Source organism: Pelodiscus sinensis, chromosome 1 (assembly GCF_052426305.1).
Source record: "Pelodiscus sinensis isolate ZL-2025 chromosome 1, ASM5242630v1, whole genome shotgun sequence".
NCBI lineage: Eukaryota > Metazoa > Chordata > Testudines > Trionychidae > Pelodiscus > Pelodiscus sinensis.
In genome coordinates this window covers 329043921-329062362 of record NC_143052.1, presented here as the reverse complement: position 1 = coordinate 329062362, position 18442 = coordinate 329043921, and the positions used below count along the sequence as shown (strand labels likewise).

Below are 18442 nucleotides of genomic sequence, written 5' to 3'. Positions count from 1 at the left end.
CAGTGCCCCCTAATGTGCTCCTGCCCTGCTGCCAGACCTCCCTTTTCCTGAGCCCTGTGGTTCAGGAACATCCATGCCAGACCACAGATGTTGCCGGACCAGGGAGTTTCAGTTAAGGGAGGTACAACCTGTACTTCATTGAGCGTACTATGGTAATCTATATAATCTATAAAAACAATTTAAGTAATTACTTTGCATACCAATTGTACCTTTGCAACAGAATGGTGCAAAACTCAGTACATCTTATAGTCTGAAAATATGCTAGAGATACCACAAATTTAGATGGAGATTCTACAGTCTTACTCTATGTCCACACTACAAGTTTTCTCGGCAAAAGATATGCTAATGAGGGACTCATTTGCATGAGTTGCAATCTCATTTGCATATTTTCTGCGGCTCTGTTTTTGTGCTGGGGTTTTTGCGCAAAAACAGCAGTGTGGACATTTTCTTTTTTGCGCAAAAACTCCAGCACAAAAACGGATTGGCAGAAAATATGCAAATGAGATTGCAACTCATGCAAATGAGTCCATCATTAGCACATTTTTGCCGAGAAAATTTGTATTATAGATGTAGCCTTAGAGTTTACAGAATTTCTATAGACACAGAATACTGGCACATCTGTTTAAGTGCAAGATAACACATCTGAGGAAAATTATTCTAGGTTACAGATATTCCATGAGACAGATAAAACTGGAAAAAAGTAAAGTTGTCAGCTACTTAAATGTGTAAACAGGAATACAGATGCTACCAGAATGGAGCCATATAATGTACTTACAATGCTTACCAAACTATTCTTATGATCTAAGATAATTCACATGTAATTTGACAAAGCCATGTAATTTTTTTCATCCTTACGTGGAAAACTATGTGTCTTTAAAAAGTTAGGGTCCATATGTGAAAACAAAGGAAGTGGTAATGGAATTTTTAAATACCTACATTGGCAGTCCATGTAATCAGTGCTTAAGCAATCTGTTCAAATATATCCTTGTCGACAATAAACAGTAATGGTCTTTTAAAATCTGGTACATAATACATCTCTGCATTCCATAAGGAGTGTACTAAAGGTACCTCTACAAAAAACTTAATTTGCATGAGCTAAACATGTACGTGTACATGTAATTTAATTTTCAAAGACTGATAACTCTGAATACACAGATATGCCTTGACTCACATCAACAGGGCTTCTAGAGTAGCTAGACCAGGCTCGCAATTTTGCAGATCTGGTTTTTGAAATTTTGCCCTGTAAAATATCTCAGTTTAGCATAAAACAACATCTTAAAAATTATGATTTGCAATCACAACCCAGACTTGTAAATCCTCCTCCTCCTTTTCCACTACTGTATTCATCTTTCAATGTCATCCATTTTATATCCCGATATAAAACACCACAAAGTTCTTGTATATGGGATGTAAGCCCCTCTCACCTGCCATAGACAACATTTAATCTTTGAAAGTACTTTAGAATGATAATTTTAAATCATATATATCCACCTACCATACTTCTTGTGGCAGGTTTAAAGTTATGCTGCCCTTGATTTCATCCCCAAAGCGCAGGTATCCTAGAGTGGCTAAAGTGATATACAAAATCATTACAATTCCCATTCCAATGTTCAGTGCCTGTGTGAAACGTTGTGTTTCTCTCATTCTATTTTCCAGTGGGAGCACCTGAAGAGAGAAAAACAGGACATAATAAGAAAGCCGAGTCAATGATTTTCAAATGCTACCGCACTTTCTCTAAAACTTTTTTGCCCTTGAAACTATTTCTTAAGCTGTCAGGTGTTTATAAGTAGTACTACCAAAGGATCCCAAAGCATTTCACATATTTGTAATTTTATATACACAATGGAAAAGTAGCCATCTCTAGAACAAAGTAATAGCTGTTTAAAGGCACAAAGCAACATCCTTCTATAGCCATGGTATGCAACATTCTAGCTACATGTGGCTATTTGACATAAAAACATAAGAACGGCCATACTGGGTCAGACCAAAGGTCCGTCTAGCCCAGTATCCTGTCTGCTGACAGTGGCCAATACCAGATGTCCCAGAGGGAGGAATCACAACAGGTAATTTTCACATGATTCCCTCCCGTCACCCACCTCCACAAAACAGAGGCCAGGTACACCATTCTTACCCATCCTGGCTAATAGCCATTAAACCTGCTGCCTATTAATTTCATTTGGTGACCCCTATTCTTTTATTTGGGAATAAGTAAATAACTTTTCCTTATTCACTTTTTCCATAGAAGTCATGATTTTATAGATCTCTATCATATCCCCTCTTAGTCTCCTCTTTTCTAAGCTGAAAAGTCCAAGTCTTTTGAATCTCTCTTCATACGGGACCCGTTCCAAACCCCTAATCATTTTTGTTGTCCTTTTCTGAACCTTTTTCAATGACAATATCTTTTTTGAGATGAGGTGACCACATCTGTACACAGTATTCAAGATGGGGGCATGCCATCATTTTATATAGAGGCAATAAGATATTTTCTGTCTTATTCTCTATCCCTTTTTTAATTACTCCTAACATTCTATTTGCTTTTTTCACTGCCACTGCACACTGAGTGGATGTTTTCAGAGAACTATCCACAATGACCCCAAGATCTCTCTCTCTTCTCTTGAGTAGTTGTGGCCAAATTAGTCCCCATCATATTGTATATATAGTTGGGATTATTTTTTCCAATGTGAATTACTTCACATTTATCAACATTACATTTCATTTGCCATTTTATTGCCCAGTCACTTAGCTTGGTGAGATCTTTTTGAAGCTCTTCAAAGTCTGCTTTGGTCTTAACTATCTTGAGCAGTTTGGTATCATCTGCATATTTGCAACCTCACTGTCTACCCCTTTTTCTAGATCATTTATAAATAAATTGAATAGGATTGGTCCTAGGACAGACCCTTGGGGGATCCCGCTAGTTACCTCTCTACACTCGGACAACTTACCATTTATTCCTACCCTTTGTTTCCTGTCTTTTAACCAGTTATCAATCAATGAAAAGATCTTCCCTCTTATCCCATGACAATTTACTTTACGTAAGAGCTTTTGGTGAGGTACCTTGTCAAAGGCTTTCTGGAAATCTAAGTATACTATATCCACTGGATCACTCTTGTCCACATGTTTGTTGACCTCCTTGAAGAACTCTAGCAGATTAATGAGGCATGATTTCCTTTATAGAAATCATTTTGACTTTCTCCCAACAAATTATATTCATCCATGTGTTTGACAATTTTATTCTTTACTGTAGTTTCAACTAATTTGCCCATTACTGACTTTAGACTTACCAGTTTGTAAATGCTAGGATCACCTCTAGAGCCATTTTTAAATATTGGCTATAGACCTGTTGAGTATGGCTAGTTAGCTTGAACAATGTGGCTGTTTGACTGGTTGAGTGTGGCTATAACTCAGGGCAGGTATGTTGAGATGAAAATGCAAGAGTGAACTTCAGAATGGAAGTTATTCATGCTAAAATGTGATCAGGACACTACAGGTAATACACCTAATCTTAATATGATCTATTTGTTCATTACTATATAATTCATCATTGCTGAAACCAAACCAATCACCTTTCTAAGGAAATAGGCAATAAATTCTCATAATAAAAACAAATGGTGCTTTCATTTTAAAAGGATAGTCCAACTGGTCTGCATAGACACAGTATTTGAAATCACATTTAAGACATATACCAAGATAGTGCAGACATCCTTACCGAAGCATATTTTTCTACCTCTTGCAGAACAGCTGTAGAAGTTTATCAGAGTTACGTGGCAGTATTTAAACATCTCTGGACAATGGAATTTCTGTAGATTCCCCAAGTTCCTAATGTTTTTCATCACTTAGACAAGAACACTAGGGGATAAATTTGAATTAAGATATGCAGCTCCTGCTATATTAATTGCGTAGTTTGAGTCAAAGTATCTTAAATCGAATTTTGGTGCTGTCCACACTGTGGGAAGTTGAAGGGAGCACATTTGCCCTTCAACTTCCCTTACTTCTCATAGGAGCAGGACTACTGGCGTTGATGGGAGCACCCTCTCAGATCGAATTAGTGTACTTTCACTAATCCTGCTAATTTGAATCCCGGAAGATCGAATGCAGAAGCTTCAATCTTCTCTGTAGCATAGACATGGCCTTACTGAATTGCATCACTTCTAATGTCTTTGAGCTGATCCTGGCAAAAGTTAGAGAAGAAAACACTTCACTCTTCTTCCAAACAAAGATTGGACAAAAGTTACAGAAGGATGAGAAAAATCTCTTGACACTAAGGGTCAGATACTTACTTGGTGAACGTCCAGCAAAACTAAATGCTTTTGTTATTTAATCTAGCTGAGAATTGAGCCTACACAATGTGTTTGATTAGAACCAGGAAGTGAAAGGTTAGTTTAATTTAGAGCTATGTTGCCAATCTGGCTCACATCACGAACGATCAGTGGAATAGGGACTTATGGGGGGGGGGGAGCGCGTGTTCTATCCATCTTTAATGCCCCAGAAATGTCTAAGACTCTGTCCAGTAACAGACAATTTCAAGTGATTTATATACATTCCCTTCACCAAACACAAATACAAATTCATGTAGCAAATTATTTCCTGTGCTTCTCTACCTTTATCCTTTCCCACAGGCTTCCCTTCCTTCACATTACTGAACACATTAGCCTCAGCTAGTCCAGGACTACTTTCTCCAAATTCCTTCCCGTGTATTTTTTATACCACTCAGCTGATGGCCTAATTGGTTCACTAGCCATCCAAGACTGATCAGCTAATTAGCTGCATATCCCCAATCTGCCTTCTTCTAGTGAACTGAGTAGTGCCTAAGTGTTTAGAGTGCTGCGTCACTTGTTAGCTTCCAGCCCACTTTCACAGGACTAGATCGAGAGCAAATGTATTCACAGCACAAAGCCACTTAAATCAATGTAATTCAGCTACTAGTTAAAAGAGTGAGAGAGAGAGAAAGTTGTAGGTAATGGTTAAAGGGCAACTACAAGGCCTGTGGAGGTAGGCCAGTCCTTGCCCACAGACAACCCGCCAACCTGAAGCATATTCTCACCAGCAACTACACACCGCACCATAATAGCTCGAGCTCAGGAACCAATCCTTGCAACAAACCTCGGTGCCAACTCTGCCCACATATATACACCAGCAACACCATCACAGGACCTAACCAGATCAGCCATACTGTCACTGGTACATTCTCCTGCACATCTACCAACGTAATATATGCCATCATGTGCTAACAATGCCCCACTGCTATATACATTGGCCAAACTGGACAGTCCCTACGTAAAAGAATCAATGGACACAAATCTGATATTAGGAATGGCAACATACAAAAACCTGTAGGGGAACACTTCAATCTTCCTGGACACACAATTGCAGATCTAAAGGTAGCCATCCTGCAGCAAAAAAACTTCAGGACCAGACTTCAAAGAGAAACTGCTGAGCTACAGTTCATCTTCAATTTTGACACAATCAACTCTGGATTAAACAAAGACTGTGAATGGCTCGCTAACTACAAAAGCAGCTTCTGCTCTCTTGGAATTCACACCTCCAGATCAGCTACTAGAAGTGGGCCTCATCCTCCTTGACTAGATCCACCTTGTCATCTCCAGCCTGATTCTGGCCTGCATATTTATATCTGCCTCTGGAAATTTCCACTACATGTATCTGACGAATACTTATGCTCCTACACTTCAGTTAGTCTATAACGTGCCACAGGACTCCTCGCCGCTTTTAAAGATAAGCAAGCAGACCAAAGAACATATCATCTCACTTGTACTGCATTGTCTTACCAACGTACATTATTCAGTAAAATATATTTTATATTATTCCTTCATCTATTTTTATAGCAAATGAAGATCATGTTTAAAGGTTGTTGTACAGTCTTCAAAAGTGCTGCCATTTCTAAAAGACACTCTGACGCTATATATTTCCACTTTTTAAGTATTTCGCTGCCAAGGTAATCTAAAGAATCCACAACTTCTCATTTATTTAGGTTTCTTTTTTTCTAAATTGAAATAGCTAACTAGAAACATTTATGGCCTCGAGAGAATATTTGGATGCACACATCCCACCAAAAACCTCAGACCCTAAAATAATGTGGATTAAGTCTGAGAGGACTGCCTTCACTTCACAAACAGACCTCTGTGTCTTTGATGCCACATTTAAAATCATCAAAAGGGGATCTAGTGGACGCAAAAGATACTGATTTCCTTATATGATACTATATTGTCCTACTTAGGAGACTCTTTTACTTCAACTTACACTTGGTCCATTGACCATTATCTCCAGGCTGTCACCAATAGGGGCATTGTCAATGCAGTACCTCTATCTACATTTTTAGCACACTGGTCATACTGGGGCAGACACCACATTTAGGGCACATCTAGACTTGCTTTCACTTTCAAAAGATATGCAAATTTGGTGCAAATTTGCATATCTTCTTCCGATCACTTTCTTTCAAACAGGAAAGTAGTCTAGATGTGGTTCTTTTTCGAAAGAACCGTGTATATCTCATTTTATTAGGAAGAACAGTTCTTTTGAAAAAGGGTTTTTTTCTCAAAAGAACCACGTCTAGACTACTTTCCTTTTCAAAAGACCCTCTTTTGAAAAAGCGATCAGAAGAAGCTATGCAAATTTGCTCTGAATTCTCATATCTTCTTTTAAAAATAAAAGCAAGTCTAGACGTGCCCTTAGAAGCAAACTGATTCTCTAACACAGATACTGTATTAGCGGCATTTCAAAATTTTGGATTTTGGAAAGTTAAAGAACTTTAGTGTACGCTCAGCTTATCTGAAAGTGTCATGCTATACACCAACAGAGTAAGAAGAAGGATTTATTAAAACTAATTATTTCACAGTACAGGTTTTTCTCCAATAAGAAGTGTGGAATTGCTTCATAACAAAGTCCTAATAGTTGAGAGGGTAAAGAATGGGCTAGGTAGCCTTTAGAAATGTAAGTCAATCAATAAGTGACAGCATTAAATGGGAGGAGAAATATGAAATGAAATCTTAACAACCAGCACAGGTAATTTTCTTGCCAGAGAGCTCAAAACTGATTCAGCTTCTATGGCAGTATGGAACCTATGAGATGACCTTTCAGTCCTCACAGTCAATGTTGTGTGCAATCAGCATGCACCTTACTTCACATGTCTTTGCATTAAATGTGTGTCGCTTTTGTAATACTGGGAGGGAAAAAAACTAGGTGGATGAAACCCAGAATTTAGCAACTCTGTGCAAGGGCAATGGTAAACAAAATGCCTCCTGGGCCATGCACAGAACCCAGATGGGCCACAGTTTGTCCACTACTGTGTAACGTGATGATAAAAAACAGACACATCTCTAACTGAACCTCACAGTGTAACACAGGTTTCACAGATCCTAAAGTGGATAAATAGTATTGTGCCCATTAGGGATTTCAATGTGCAGAAGACTAAACGATTAACCAATAAGCCTAGACTTATCGGTTAATCCTGTTGACTACGTGCATTTCCCCCCCTCTTGTTGCCTTGATATCAGAAGCAGCAAGGGGGCGGAGGCAGAAGCCAGTGCCCATGGGGACCTGCTCCCCACCCCCATGTTGACAGAGAGGCAGCAGCGCGGAGGGTGTGGGGGCAGGCAGGACCAATACGTGAAAGGGAGCTGGCTTTTAAGCTGGCTCTCCACACGTGCTGGTTCCACAGACCCGCTGCCCCCCACATCACTTGCTGCCTCCTACATTGGTGGGGGGGTGGAGGTAGGCAAGAGCTGATGCTGCGGGGAGCCTGCTTAAAAGCCAGTTCCCCCAGCCCCTCAGCACTGGCTCTGCAGTGCCGTCTGCCCACCCCCATGCTGCTATCTCTAGCAGAGACAGCAGCATGGGGTGAGGAGGCTCCCCCAGAGCAGCCTCTGTCTGTGGCAGGCCCAGGCTCACCACGGACAGAAGCTGCTCCGTAGCAGCAGCCCCTGTCTATGGGAGGGTCCAAGCATCTCATGGAGCATCCTCTGTCTGCAGCGAGCCTGGGCTCAGTCCATGATTTTCTTAACAAAATATAATTACTTTCCATCCTTACATTTAAAAATACGTTTGATTTAATTTTTTAATTTCTTTGAAAAAATACAAGATCATGGCTATTAACTGAATGCAGATAACGTCTTTAAGAAAAACAAAATTTCTTGTGAAATACATTCAATTCCAGTGCAGAATCATTCAAACATTTTTCTTTTCATTTTCTAATTGAATTACAGCTTCCAGCATGCCAGTTTATGTTTCATAATATCATGCTACCCTGTCTGTGTAAACATACTCATAGTTGGAAAAATCCATGTTTTTCTATAAAAACAAAGACTGAAGTAAGAAAGTAACTGTAGCAGATTAGAGTGCTTTTATCTGAGACAAATCGTAAACCTTGCTATTTAGCTACCAAATACACTTAATAGTCAGTGGCTCATGAAGCTGAAATCATGTCGCATTTTATTTACTCTGATGAACAGATGAAAGAATGGATTTAACAAGTTTATTGAAGCTAATTTTTTTAAATGTACAGAATAGACAGGATGAAACAAAACATTTCTGTACATCTGGATGTCATGCTTGGATTATCTAAAATTAAAAGTTTTGCTTAAAAAGTCACATGCTACATACAGTACATCAGGGGGTGGAGAACCTAAGGCCCAGGAGCTGGAGGTGGACCCTGCAGCTCAGGGCTCTCCCCTAGAGCATCTCCCCCTGGGGCTGGAGCACATGAAATCTACTAGCCCAGGCCCCCCAAGGCTCTGATGTCCAGTGGGAATGTGGGGAGTGTCTTTTTCCTTCTCAGTCAGGGGCCATGTCAGTGAGAATTTGGGGGTTTGTTTTGGGGTGGGTTGTTTGTTTTGCTTCTCACTTGTCTGTATATAACAAGCAAACAATCATTTACAAGAAATGGAGATCCACCTATACTGGGGCTATATATAAGGGTGTGTCTAGACAACAGGGTTTTGTCGACAAAAGTCCACTTTTATTGACAAAACGATACCTGCGTCTGCACTGCCGCTGAGTTCTATCAATATAACATCGACAGAACTCAGCAGTTTTGTCGACAGCTGTAAACCTCATTCCACGAGGAATAATGCCTTTTGTCCACAGAGTGCCAATGTTACACTCAACAAGGTACAAAAACATGCCAGAGTTCTGTCGACAGAAGGCATTATTGCATCTACGCTGTCCTTTGTGTCTACACTGTCATGCTTGCTTTGTCGACAGAACTGGATGTAGTCTAGACGCTCTTTGTCGACAGAAGTCTGTAGTCTAGATGTACCCGTAATGACAAACTCTGGAACTGAGCCTTATCAAGGAACTAAGCCGGGGTGGGCAAAAGGGCCGCAGCAGGCCAGATCTGGCCTGCCAAGCAGGTTGATCCGGCCTGCAGAGGCCCTGCCACTCCCCCGATTAGGGCCTGGGGTCGGGGGGAAGTGCACAAAGTTTCCTCCGACCTTGCCCCCACTCTACAAGGAGCACATGGCACTTAGAAGCACCACGCACTCCTGGCAGGGCAGGAGGAGACTTCGCACACTCTCTCCTGATCCCAAGTCCTAATTGGCCTGAGGGCAGAAGGGGGAGCACATGAAGTCGCCTCCCACCCCAGAGGCATGGTAACCTATGGGGAACCTCTAGGGTTGGGGCAATGACTTCACGCACTTCCTGACCCCCAGACCAATCATGGTCTGTGGGTGGGGAAGCAGGGAAGTATTCTGGCCCTTCTCCTTCCACTTCAGGTAATGCCCCTTCTGGTGTGGTCCAGAGCCACTTCAAACATTTCTGAAGTGACCCCTAGCAAAAAATTATTGCTCACCCCTGAACTAAGCACTGCTCAAACTAGATCCAAGGAATGGCCCATGTCGCCATGGAGTAGGAAAACAGGAGAACATGCACTGGTACTGGTATTTCTAACATTATATTCTACCGTTGGTCACTTATTTCTTCAGTGGTTGAACAGTTGATTCCAGTCCTTGTTGTGATGACTGCATGGAGTCTAACATTCTAACTGAAGGTCTCAGTGATAAGGCATTTTCCACATCTGCTTTCCAGTTTCTTAACTCAAGTACATTATGGTTTTTGAAGACTCAAGCTGAACAGCCTTTTTTGCTGGTGCCAGAAATTAAGTTGCTTTCCTAAATTATTTTTAGTGATTTTCTTTAAAGACACTAACATTTAACCTAAATGACTGAATGACATTTTGAATGAAAAAAGCACATATCTGATTCACTTTCATTGAACTGTAGCACCATATACTCTCTGCACCGGACCATATTCCCTTGAAAAGACAAGGCTACACTAATTCAGTGTCCCGTATTGATGGCTTTCATGCTGTTCTGTGCTAGCTCACTCAAGTATTTCTGTTGATACAGATAGCTTTCATAAATCTAGCCCACTGATTCCCAAACTTTTCATTCCTGCAACCCTTCTATCACATATATAACCTGTGCATGATCCACTAGTGTGAAAAATTACATTGAAAAGAGAGGCCATGTGTATCAGGATTACCCACACACACCGGGTAAAGAAAATGTTACAGAAAAGAAAATCAGGTATTATGTACTAGGTCCTTCCCTTGCTGGTCATTTTTACTTTTGTTACTCTGACACCTCTTTGGTTTCTCTCCCCTACTGTACATGGCCCTTCCCTGCCCCAGGCACAGCACAGAGATGAGATACTTTAAATTAACCAACATTAATGCTCTCTAGACTGGGTTGTCTTCCTTATCTTTTTTTCTTCTTTCTACTCTGCAGAAATAACACATTCCACTTCTTGCTTCACACAACTTGGAGATTCTTGGCTTATGCTGTTTTCTTCCTGGAACTTAAAAGCTCGGTTCACTGATTAAATACTTTTCTTTCTTGATTATACATGCGTTTCAAATTACAAAAATTAAAAATATGACCAACTTGCTTGTATCCCCCCTAGAGTACCAAATGGTGACCCAAAAAGTGCATGAGATTCATTGGTTGTGAACCACAATCTAATTTTCTAATAGCTCAAGTAGTCAGATATGGGCAATTATGCTATGCATTTTCCCCTATATATCAAACTACATATAATACTTGAAACCAGCACAAAAACTAGGTTGTTTGTCCATCACCTGACAGGTATACTTTAGTATAATCAAACTCTAATGAAGCTTAGAAATTTCCCACCAGAATGGAAAAAGTTATAGACAGCCTATATTTCAGTTAGCCCTTCCTCCTTATGCCTTCAACAAATGATTAGCTTGGAGGAGGAAGAAAAACAGAGAACCTGGCTTAGTTAAAGGCTGACTGGTGAAGAGGCAGGAGCTAGCGGACTCCTTGCCTGATGGTAAATGTCAGTAGGAGTCTGAACACTGGGACATCCATTGGAAGAAGCACTATGTCCCTTACCAAGGGAGAACACTAAGTAGACCAAGAAGCAACCAGCATCTTAGTGAACTGGGTGATTGAACTATATAGACATTGTGTGGTCGGGTCCCACCAAATTTACAGCTGTCTGTCCAGAAGAAGCTGAGGCCATAGCAGAAAGCTGGTCTAGGTCTAGAACTGAGCACAGCTGAAGTCAAAGCCTTAAAAACTGTTAAAGGACATGCCCCAAACTTAAAGGACAGTGGTAGGAAGTAGTCCAGGCCAATGAACTGATACTCTCTGGTAGGAGATCCCTGTTTAGAGGTTGTTTGTAACAGGGCACTAGGATGGGTCCCAGTAGAGAGGGAGGACCTGCAGCCCCCTACTATATTACTTTAAGGACTGAGACACCTCTGCCAGGGGGAAAGGGACTGGAAGTCAAGTGTGCTGACCACTAGGCCACTCAGCCTTCCAAGCATCTTGATACACAGACTTAGCACTAAGCTGCATCGTCCAATTTGAAATTAAAATCTCCACATCTGATTTGACTCAAGAATATAAACCCAAACAGGTAACAGATAATCAGATAAGGAATGCTTTAGTTCCTTAATCAGTAAGAATTAAGATTGCACTAAATTATTTAAAAGCAGATTTTAAAACAAAACTGTTTAAATGGTTACATTATATCTTTTTCTCTTCCAAAAACTGCAGTGAAATATACCAATAAGAATGTGGTAATTCTCTTTTCCTTTTCTTTTTAAATATCAGTTTCGATTCAGAGCCATACTTGACAGTTGCTTTGTTTCTGATTCGGATACAAATTGCTCACCAATTTTTCCAAATAAAAATAAAGCACAGTTACACAGACATTGATAAATATAGTATAACAAATGTTTCTCCTTCTCACAAAAGACATCTACACTGAAGTGTTCCTGGTACAAAATAAATCTTTTATAGTAAGGTAAAAGGCAATAGAATACAGTATGATAGGAAAGATAGTACTGAATTTTAAGTGCATACCTATCCATTCTGTTATTGAATTACAGAGACAGAGTAGCAGATCCTTAGCTAGTGTAAAACAACATAGTTCACATTAGGTACTCTATTTACACCCTGATGACTTCCTTCAGTGATCACCTTCAGCGTACCTCATTCAAAAGAAGCCCCATGCCACGTAAGTGTCTACCTTCCTTTTACCTCCCCTCTGGCCATCTACAGGGAGAAACAAAAAGGTAAGCCAATATGCATATACTAAAAAACTGGGAATAAAGACCCAACGTTTATTTAGAGAATTGGCCCTGAAATTTTTGGTGTTGGAAATTGTGCACTGGGTATATTTTCTCTTTGCTTTGTTAAATGCTGATCTTCATTAATCTCACTATTGCACAGTTATATGTGCGTAGGCTATTCTCCTCTTCTGTCACTTGGTACATTGTCACAAGTTCTTAAGCAGTACTATTGTTTTCTGGAACAAGATATTTCTTGGATGATGATTTTAAAGTATTACTATAGGCTCCTATCAGAAGCAGGATACTGAACTAGATGGACCATAGTTCAGATTCAAGGTGGCATTTCTTGTCTTCTCATGTGGTTCCACCACCACTGCCAACAAAACAGTTGAGTAGTACATTCCTGCCTACTTCTTCTCAGTAGAAAGATGAAAGCCTAATAGTGGTTATTAATTTTAGCAGTAAAAGATGTATATGTCAATCCAGTGCCTATATGTTTGCTGCTACCTGCATCCTCCAAAACCCCTCATCATTCATCCTAATAGAAATATTCCTTTTAAGCTGCACTGAAATCTGGTATCTCCTGTGCATTTCACATGGATAGGAGAGCAGGTGTCATCAAGAACCTATAGCAGCTCCTCTTAGAACCTGAAAACAGCAGGAAGCCTAGAGCCAGGAAGGGAAGTGGTTAGGAGCAAGGTGGGCACCGGGTGGGGTCTTTGGAGGGAGCATGCCCAGTACCTGGGTCCCACTTCACCTGATGGACCCTCCTGCCAGAACCTGTGGCCTCTCCTCTCAGCATTACAAGAAGGTCAAGTCAGCTGGGAGGGGAGAAAACTTTTTAGATAGAACAGGAGGTGGGGGAAATCCATGGTCCTGTCTCAGGGAACAAGGAACCTGGCTGTGGAGAGGCTGGCCCCAGCCTCTAGCAGCATCCAAGGGCTGGTGTTTGTGAAATGAGCCCTGGGAAGGGAGCTGCAGAGCAGCAGAGGGGAGCCTGTGCCACCACTGCTGTGGGGCAGGGCTGCCTGGTCCATGTCATTCTGCCCACTCCAGACTTCAAGCGCAACTCCCTCCTAGAGACCCTAGGGTGTGGGGAGAGAGGGGCTAGCTACAGGGGGAGTATGGCTGTGGGGAAGAGTGGAGAAATCCCTGAAACTTTGAGCAAACAGGAAAAAAGACGGGCTTCTTGGAAAGAATAGTAATGGGGGTTTCCTCAAAGGTGGAGAATCCTATGAGAGAGGGTGTACATGTACAGGTTCACTGAAGGAAAAGCAGGGGCTCCTCACTTCTGCAGCATCCAACTCTTGCAGGTTAATAGGTCCCTACTCCCCAAACCATTGACATATATGGCAGGGTGGGGGGCAGGACACAAGGGTATGTATGTATATGTATGATTATGAGTCAGCAATGTAACACTGTTGCAAAAAAAAGCAAACATGATTCTGGGATGCATTAACCAGAGTGTTGTGAGCAAGACACAAGAAGTAATTCTTCTACTCTATTCTGCACTGATTAGGCCTCAGTTGGAGTATTGTGTCTGGTTCTGGGCACCATATTTCAAGAAGGATGTGGATAAATTGGACCTGAAAATTTTCGCTGAGGATGTTTTTCCAATTATAGCTCAAGTTGTCTCTAAAGCATTTTGCTTGCTCTGCAATAACAGACGCCATATAATTTTGGATTCTAGCATGTTTCTTCTTGACTTCTGTTGTATACAATTGTGACTAAGAATCTTTTTACATCTTAACCTTCAGTGTAACTCAAAAAATACAGATAGCTCCTTGATTTCCTATGGTTATTATGTTGTTTTAAAAATGTGTTTCCTGTCAAGTCACTTAGTGCCTTGTTGCCCTTTTCATTCAAATTCTGTTTTATCCAGCAAAATATGAAAGTAGAGGTTACATCTGTTGGGCAGATCCCAGCTTTCCATACGCAGATTAGGTTCAAGTTACTGGGGCACGCTCCAAGTTATTTTCCTATTCTGATCTTTAACATGAACATTCACAATGAAGAGGGAGAATAAAACATGATCATTTCTGGTACCTAGCTGAGGCAGATTAAAATAGTAATAGGCAGCAGGGTTTAATTCCCCCACAAAGAATCTAAGATACCTAATTCCCACACCTTGTATTCACTACTTTGGATCGGATTGCCTCTCAGACTGAATGTGACACGTAAATTCCTTCCTCAAATAATAGAGGGAATGCCAGTTTCATGGAAAGTCAAAGGCAAAACTCCTATGGATTTCAATGGAGCCAAAATTTCATCCCATTTCTTTAGAAACAAAATTGATCAGTGGAGAGTGAAGCTAATCAAAAAGACTTCCATTCTGAAGTGGGCGCATGAGTTGAGCATGACCATTAAATCTCTTTTCACTATTAGGAAAATTTCCCATTTTATCTTTTTTTAGTTTCAAATTCCAGTAAATTACAGATGAATATCTATAGGTCCCTCTTTTTAATCCTACAAGTGGTAAAAAAATTGATGAAACATTTGATGACATATTGCTTACATAATACAGCAGCAAACCTAAGATAATGCAGATGAGGCTGTGCCATTCATATTATATTTCATGTAAGTATGTTATTTCTCAAATGTGTTTATTTCATACAATTATATTATTTTATAGGCAGGGGGATTTAACCCTGTTACATAAAAATATAGGCAGCTCCTCACATCACATTTTTTATTCACCTTTATTTCTTGTTTTAAGTTAGATCGATAATTACTCCTCTTTACTTTCTTAAATGTACTTTTTTAAATAAAACAAAATTAAACTTAATTTTTGTTGTAAAGAAGTCAAGCAGTGGATACTTTTCCAGTCTGGCTTTTAATTACAGTTATTTTAAAAAGTGTGTGTAAAATCTTCAAAGCGCTTAAGCCCGGTTGAACCAATATATTTTAGGGTTTATCTAAAGCTCACCCCTATTCAGCAGTACCCAGTTAAACAGTCTAAGAATAGCCAAGATGCAGGATTTGTTGTACCTACACTATCCATTCTAAGACAAATTGCTCTCCAACTTCCTTTTGAAAACCTCCTATGAAGAAGCTCCCACAACCTCCCAAGGCAGTCTGTTCCACTGTCCTGCTGTTCTTACAGTTAGGAAGCCATCCTGAGCTTTAATCTAAATGTGCTATGCTGCTGTTTGAACCCATTGCTTCTTATTCTGCCTTTTGTTGCAAAAAAGAACAACTTCTTTGTCTACATTTGGCAGCCTTTCAAGCATCTCAAGAATGCTATCACATCCCACCCTTTAATCTCCTACTTTCCAAAAAAAACACCCCATACCCAGTTCCTTCAGCCTTTAGTCATACGGCTTGCATTTCACCCCTTTGATCATCTTTGTTGCTCACTTCTGGATCCTTTCCAGTTTCTCTACATCTTTCTGTACAAAGGTGACCAAAATTAAACTCAGTGCTCCAGCAGAGGCCTATCCAGCGCCAACAGAGTGGTAGTATCGCCTCCTGTGACTTGCACGCTGTGTTTCTGTTAACGCAACCTAAAATTGCATTTGCTTTTACATATGTAAGTGCAAATCAAGCCAGTAGCAACTGAAGCTGACATGTGATGGCTATTTGGTGGCCCATGGAAATGAATTGCTGATCTTATTCCATTTCCTAGTAAACAAATGTCATCTTATATATATATATATATATATATATATAAAAAATTGGCCAAAGTACCAGCCTCCGTATTTTGGTCAAGGATTGAATGAATTAAACTTATGCAGTCTGCCCTACTGTCCCAGTCCTAGGGGTCCATCTGACTCCTGAGCTCTACATTTGGCTGCACATGCTCAGAACATTCCCTCAGCAACAGGGGCAGGGGGCTTGCAAGCTCTATTCACTCACAAGCTCACAGAGTGACACAATTTCTAGTCGGCTACATCCAAGGACCATTCTCCCGCACAGATACAAAAAGCAGTGCAGTTCACATGCAGCGGCAGGGCACATTTTGCACATTTTTTTGGTCATTCTCCCAAAAAAATACTAGTCATGTCAGGTACTTTTCCCACAGCAACAGAGAAAACCAGCATCAAGAATCCTTCTCTTCCAGCAGACACAAGACAGCACACAGCACTTGGAAGTTATTAGTTCACAAGTCCTTTTCTTGTAAAGCATTTGGACACCACAGTAATTATAGTACAAAATATCTCTTCCTTCACAACAGTTTTCCCCTCAGAGTCTTCAAATCCTTTCCAGAATGATTGTTAAAAGTGGACGTTTGATTGCAACCACTATGTTTATCAAATCCAAGCAATGTAACTGAGCTGCTTCTTTAAAAGAATTTCTCCATGCCTGGGGGCATGCCTGACGGTATCCAGCAAGGTTATTCTAGGATGGATAATTAAGACTCTTTCGATCCAGTAACCATGCATGTTCTTGGTTTTGGCACATAATTTTCAATGAACATTCAAAGAGGTTATTGAATTTGGAAGTGCTTTATGCTAGACAAAATACAATTCTAATAGTACAGTACATAGTATTTTGACCTCCTGTACAGGAAAATTGCCTCGAGCACATTTTATAACAAAAACTGCAGCTAAACTATGCTTACTCCAGAGAAAGAATAAAAAACTAAAGAAACTAAATTCTGACACATATAACAGGTTCAATGTACAAGACTAGTATTTTAGTTAAAAGATTTAAAATACAAACCTAGAATTCTACCAGTACATAAATATTCTGTATTAATACTATTCCATCAATAAAGAGATGATTTATTAGGAAAAACAATTCCTCTTTTAAATGGAAGTGATAAAGTGCTTTGGATCCTAGGACAGCTAAGAAACTTAATAACTAAAATCCTGATCTTGCAAACCATGCAAATAGGACTAGTCATGTTTGTAACATTACTAATGTAAGGATTTGGAGGTTTGAAAAAAATAGAGTAATTATTCCAGCGTAACTGCACCTAATACAGTGGCATTACTATCATTTTCAAGTTATTTGGTATAACCAAATAGCACTGATTACAATTATTTTTATGGGCTTTTAGTTTACAAGAGAGAGACCGTTCTGTTTACATGAGAAATAGACAGCTAGTGTAGTATCTGCTGAACATTAATGTCCTGAAAAAATATTTGTATCGACAGTGTATGTAAAGCTATACATTTAAACTGTAAAACATAGGTGTATCATGTTACAGAATTAGAAAGGAAGGCTCAAACCACAAAACACAAAGATATGTATCTGGGAGGTCCAGTGTATCAACAGTGTGAAGTGAGATATCACTTACATAATCATTCTCAAGTAGTGGGAAGATGTGAATGAGAAATTCATATTTAATCACAGGGCCAATTCAAACTGCATGTCTACCAGGGACTATTTGTCATCAGGACTCCAGCAGTGGGTAATCTTCAGAGGGCAGGGTGGTATAAGAATGAGATGGTAGCCTGGAATTTCTCTCCTCCATCTCTGCTCATAACGTCAACTCTTAAAGAACTAAACTAAGGGGGAAGAGGCCCAGGCTGAACAGAGATCCAGCCTGTGAAATTTACTGCAAAAAACGCTGTGATAAAATCATTTTGTTTTAAATTCACTTAGCTTGTTTAATTAGGTATTAGCTTGCATTTTACCCTTTTATTGTCTTCTGTAATGAAGCCTAACTTTTATGCATTGTCACTTATAATACGTTTTTATGTACTTAAACTTCTTGTTTTATCTTAACCAGAGTGTTTAGATTTAAGTGCGGTGGAAACACCATTCTGGGTAGCAAGGCTGATGCATGTATCATTTTCCTTTGATGAAGTGATGGACTTTCTATGAGCTTGTGCTATTCAGAAGTATACGAAGCAGCACAAGATGTACATTTCTGGGAGAACAAGGCTGGGACTAAAAATTCCTGGGCATTGCCCTGTATGTAATTCATGAGTGACTGACCAG

General features: G+C 40.0%; 1 protein-coding gene across 1 annotated transcript in view; it reads right to left on the bottom strand.

Moving 5' to 3' along the window:
* SLC36A4 (solute carrier family 36 member 4) overlaps window positions 1–18442 on the bottom strand; it is a 227033-nt gene that overhangs the window by 138135 nt on the left and 70456 nt on the right. Inside the window, exon 9 of the mRNA XM_075919368.2 lies at window positions 1496–1665. Coding sequence (XP_075775483.2) covers window positions 1496–1665 — 170 coding nt within the window. The remainder of the gene's footprint in view (window positions 1–1495; window positions 1666–18442) is intronic.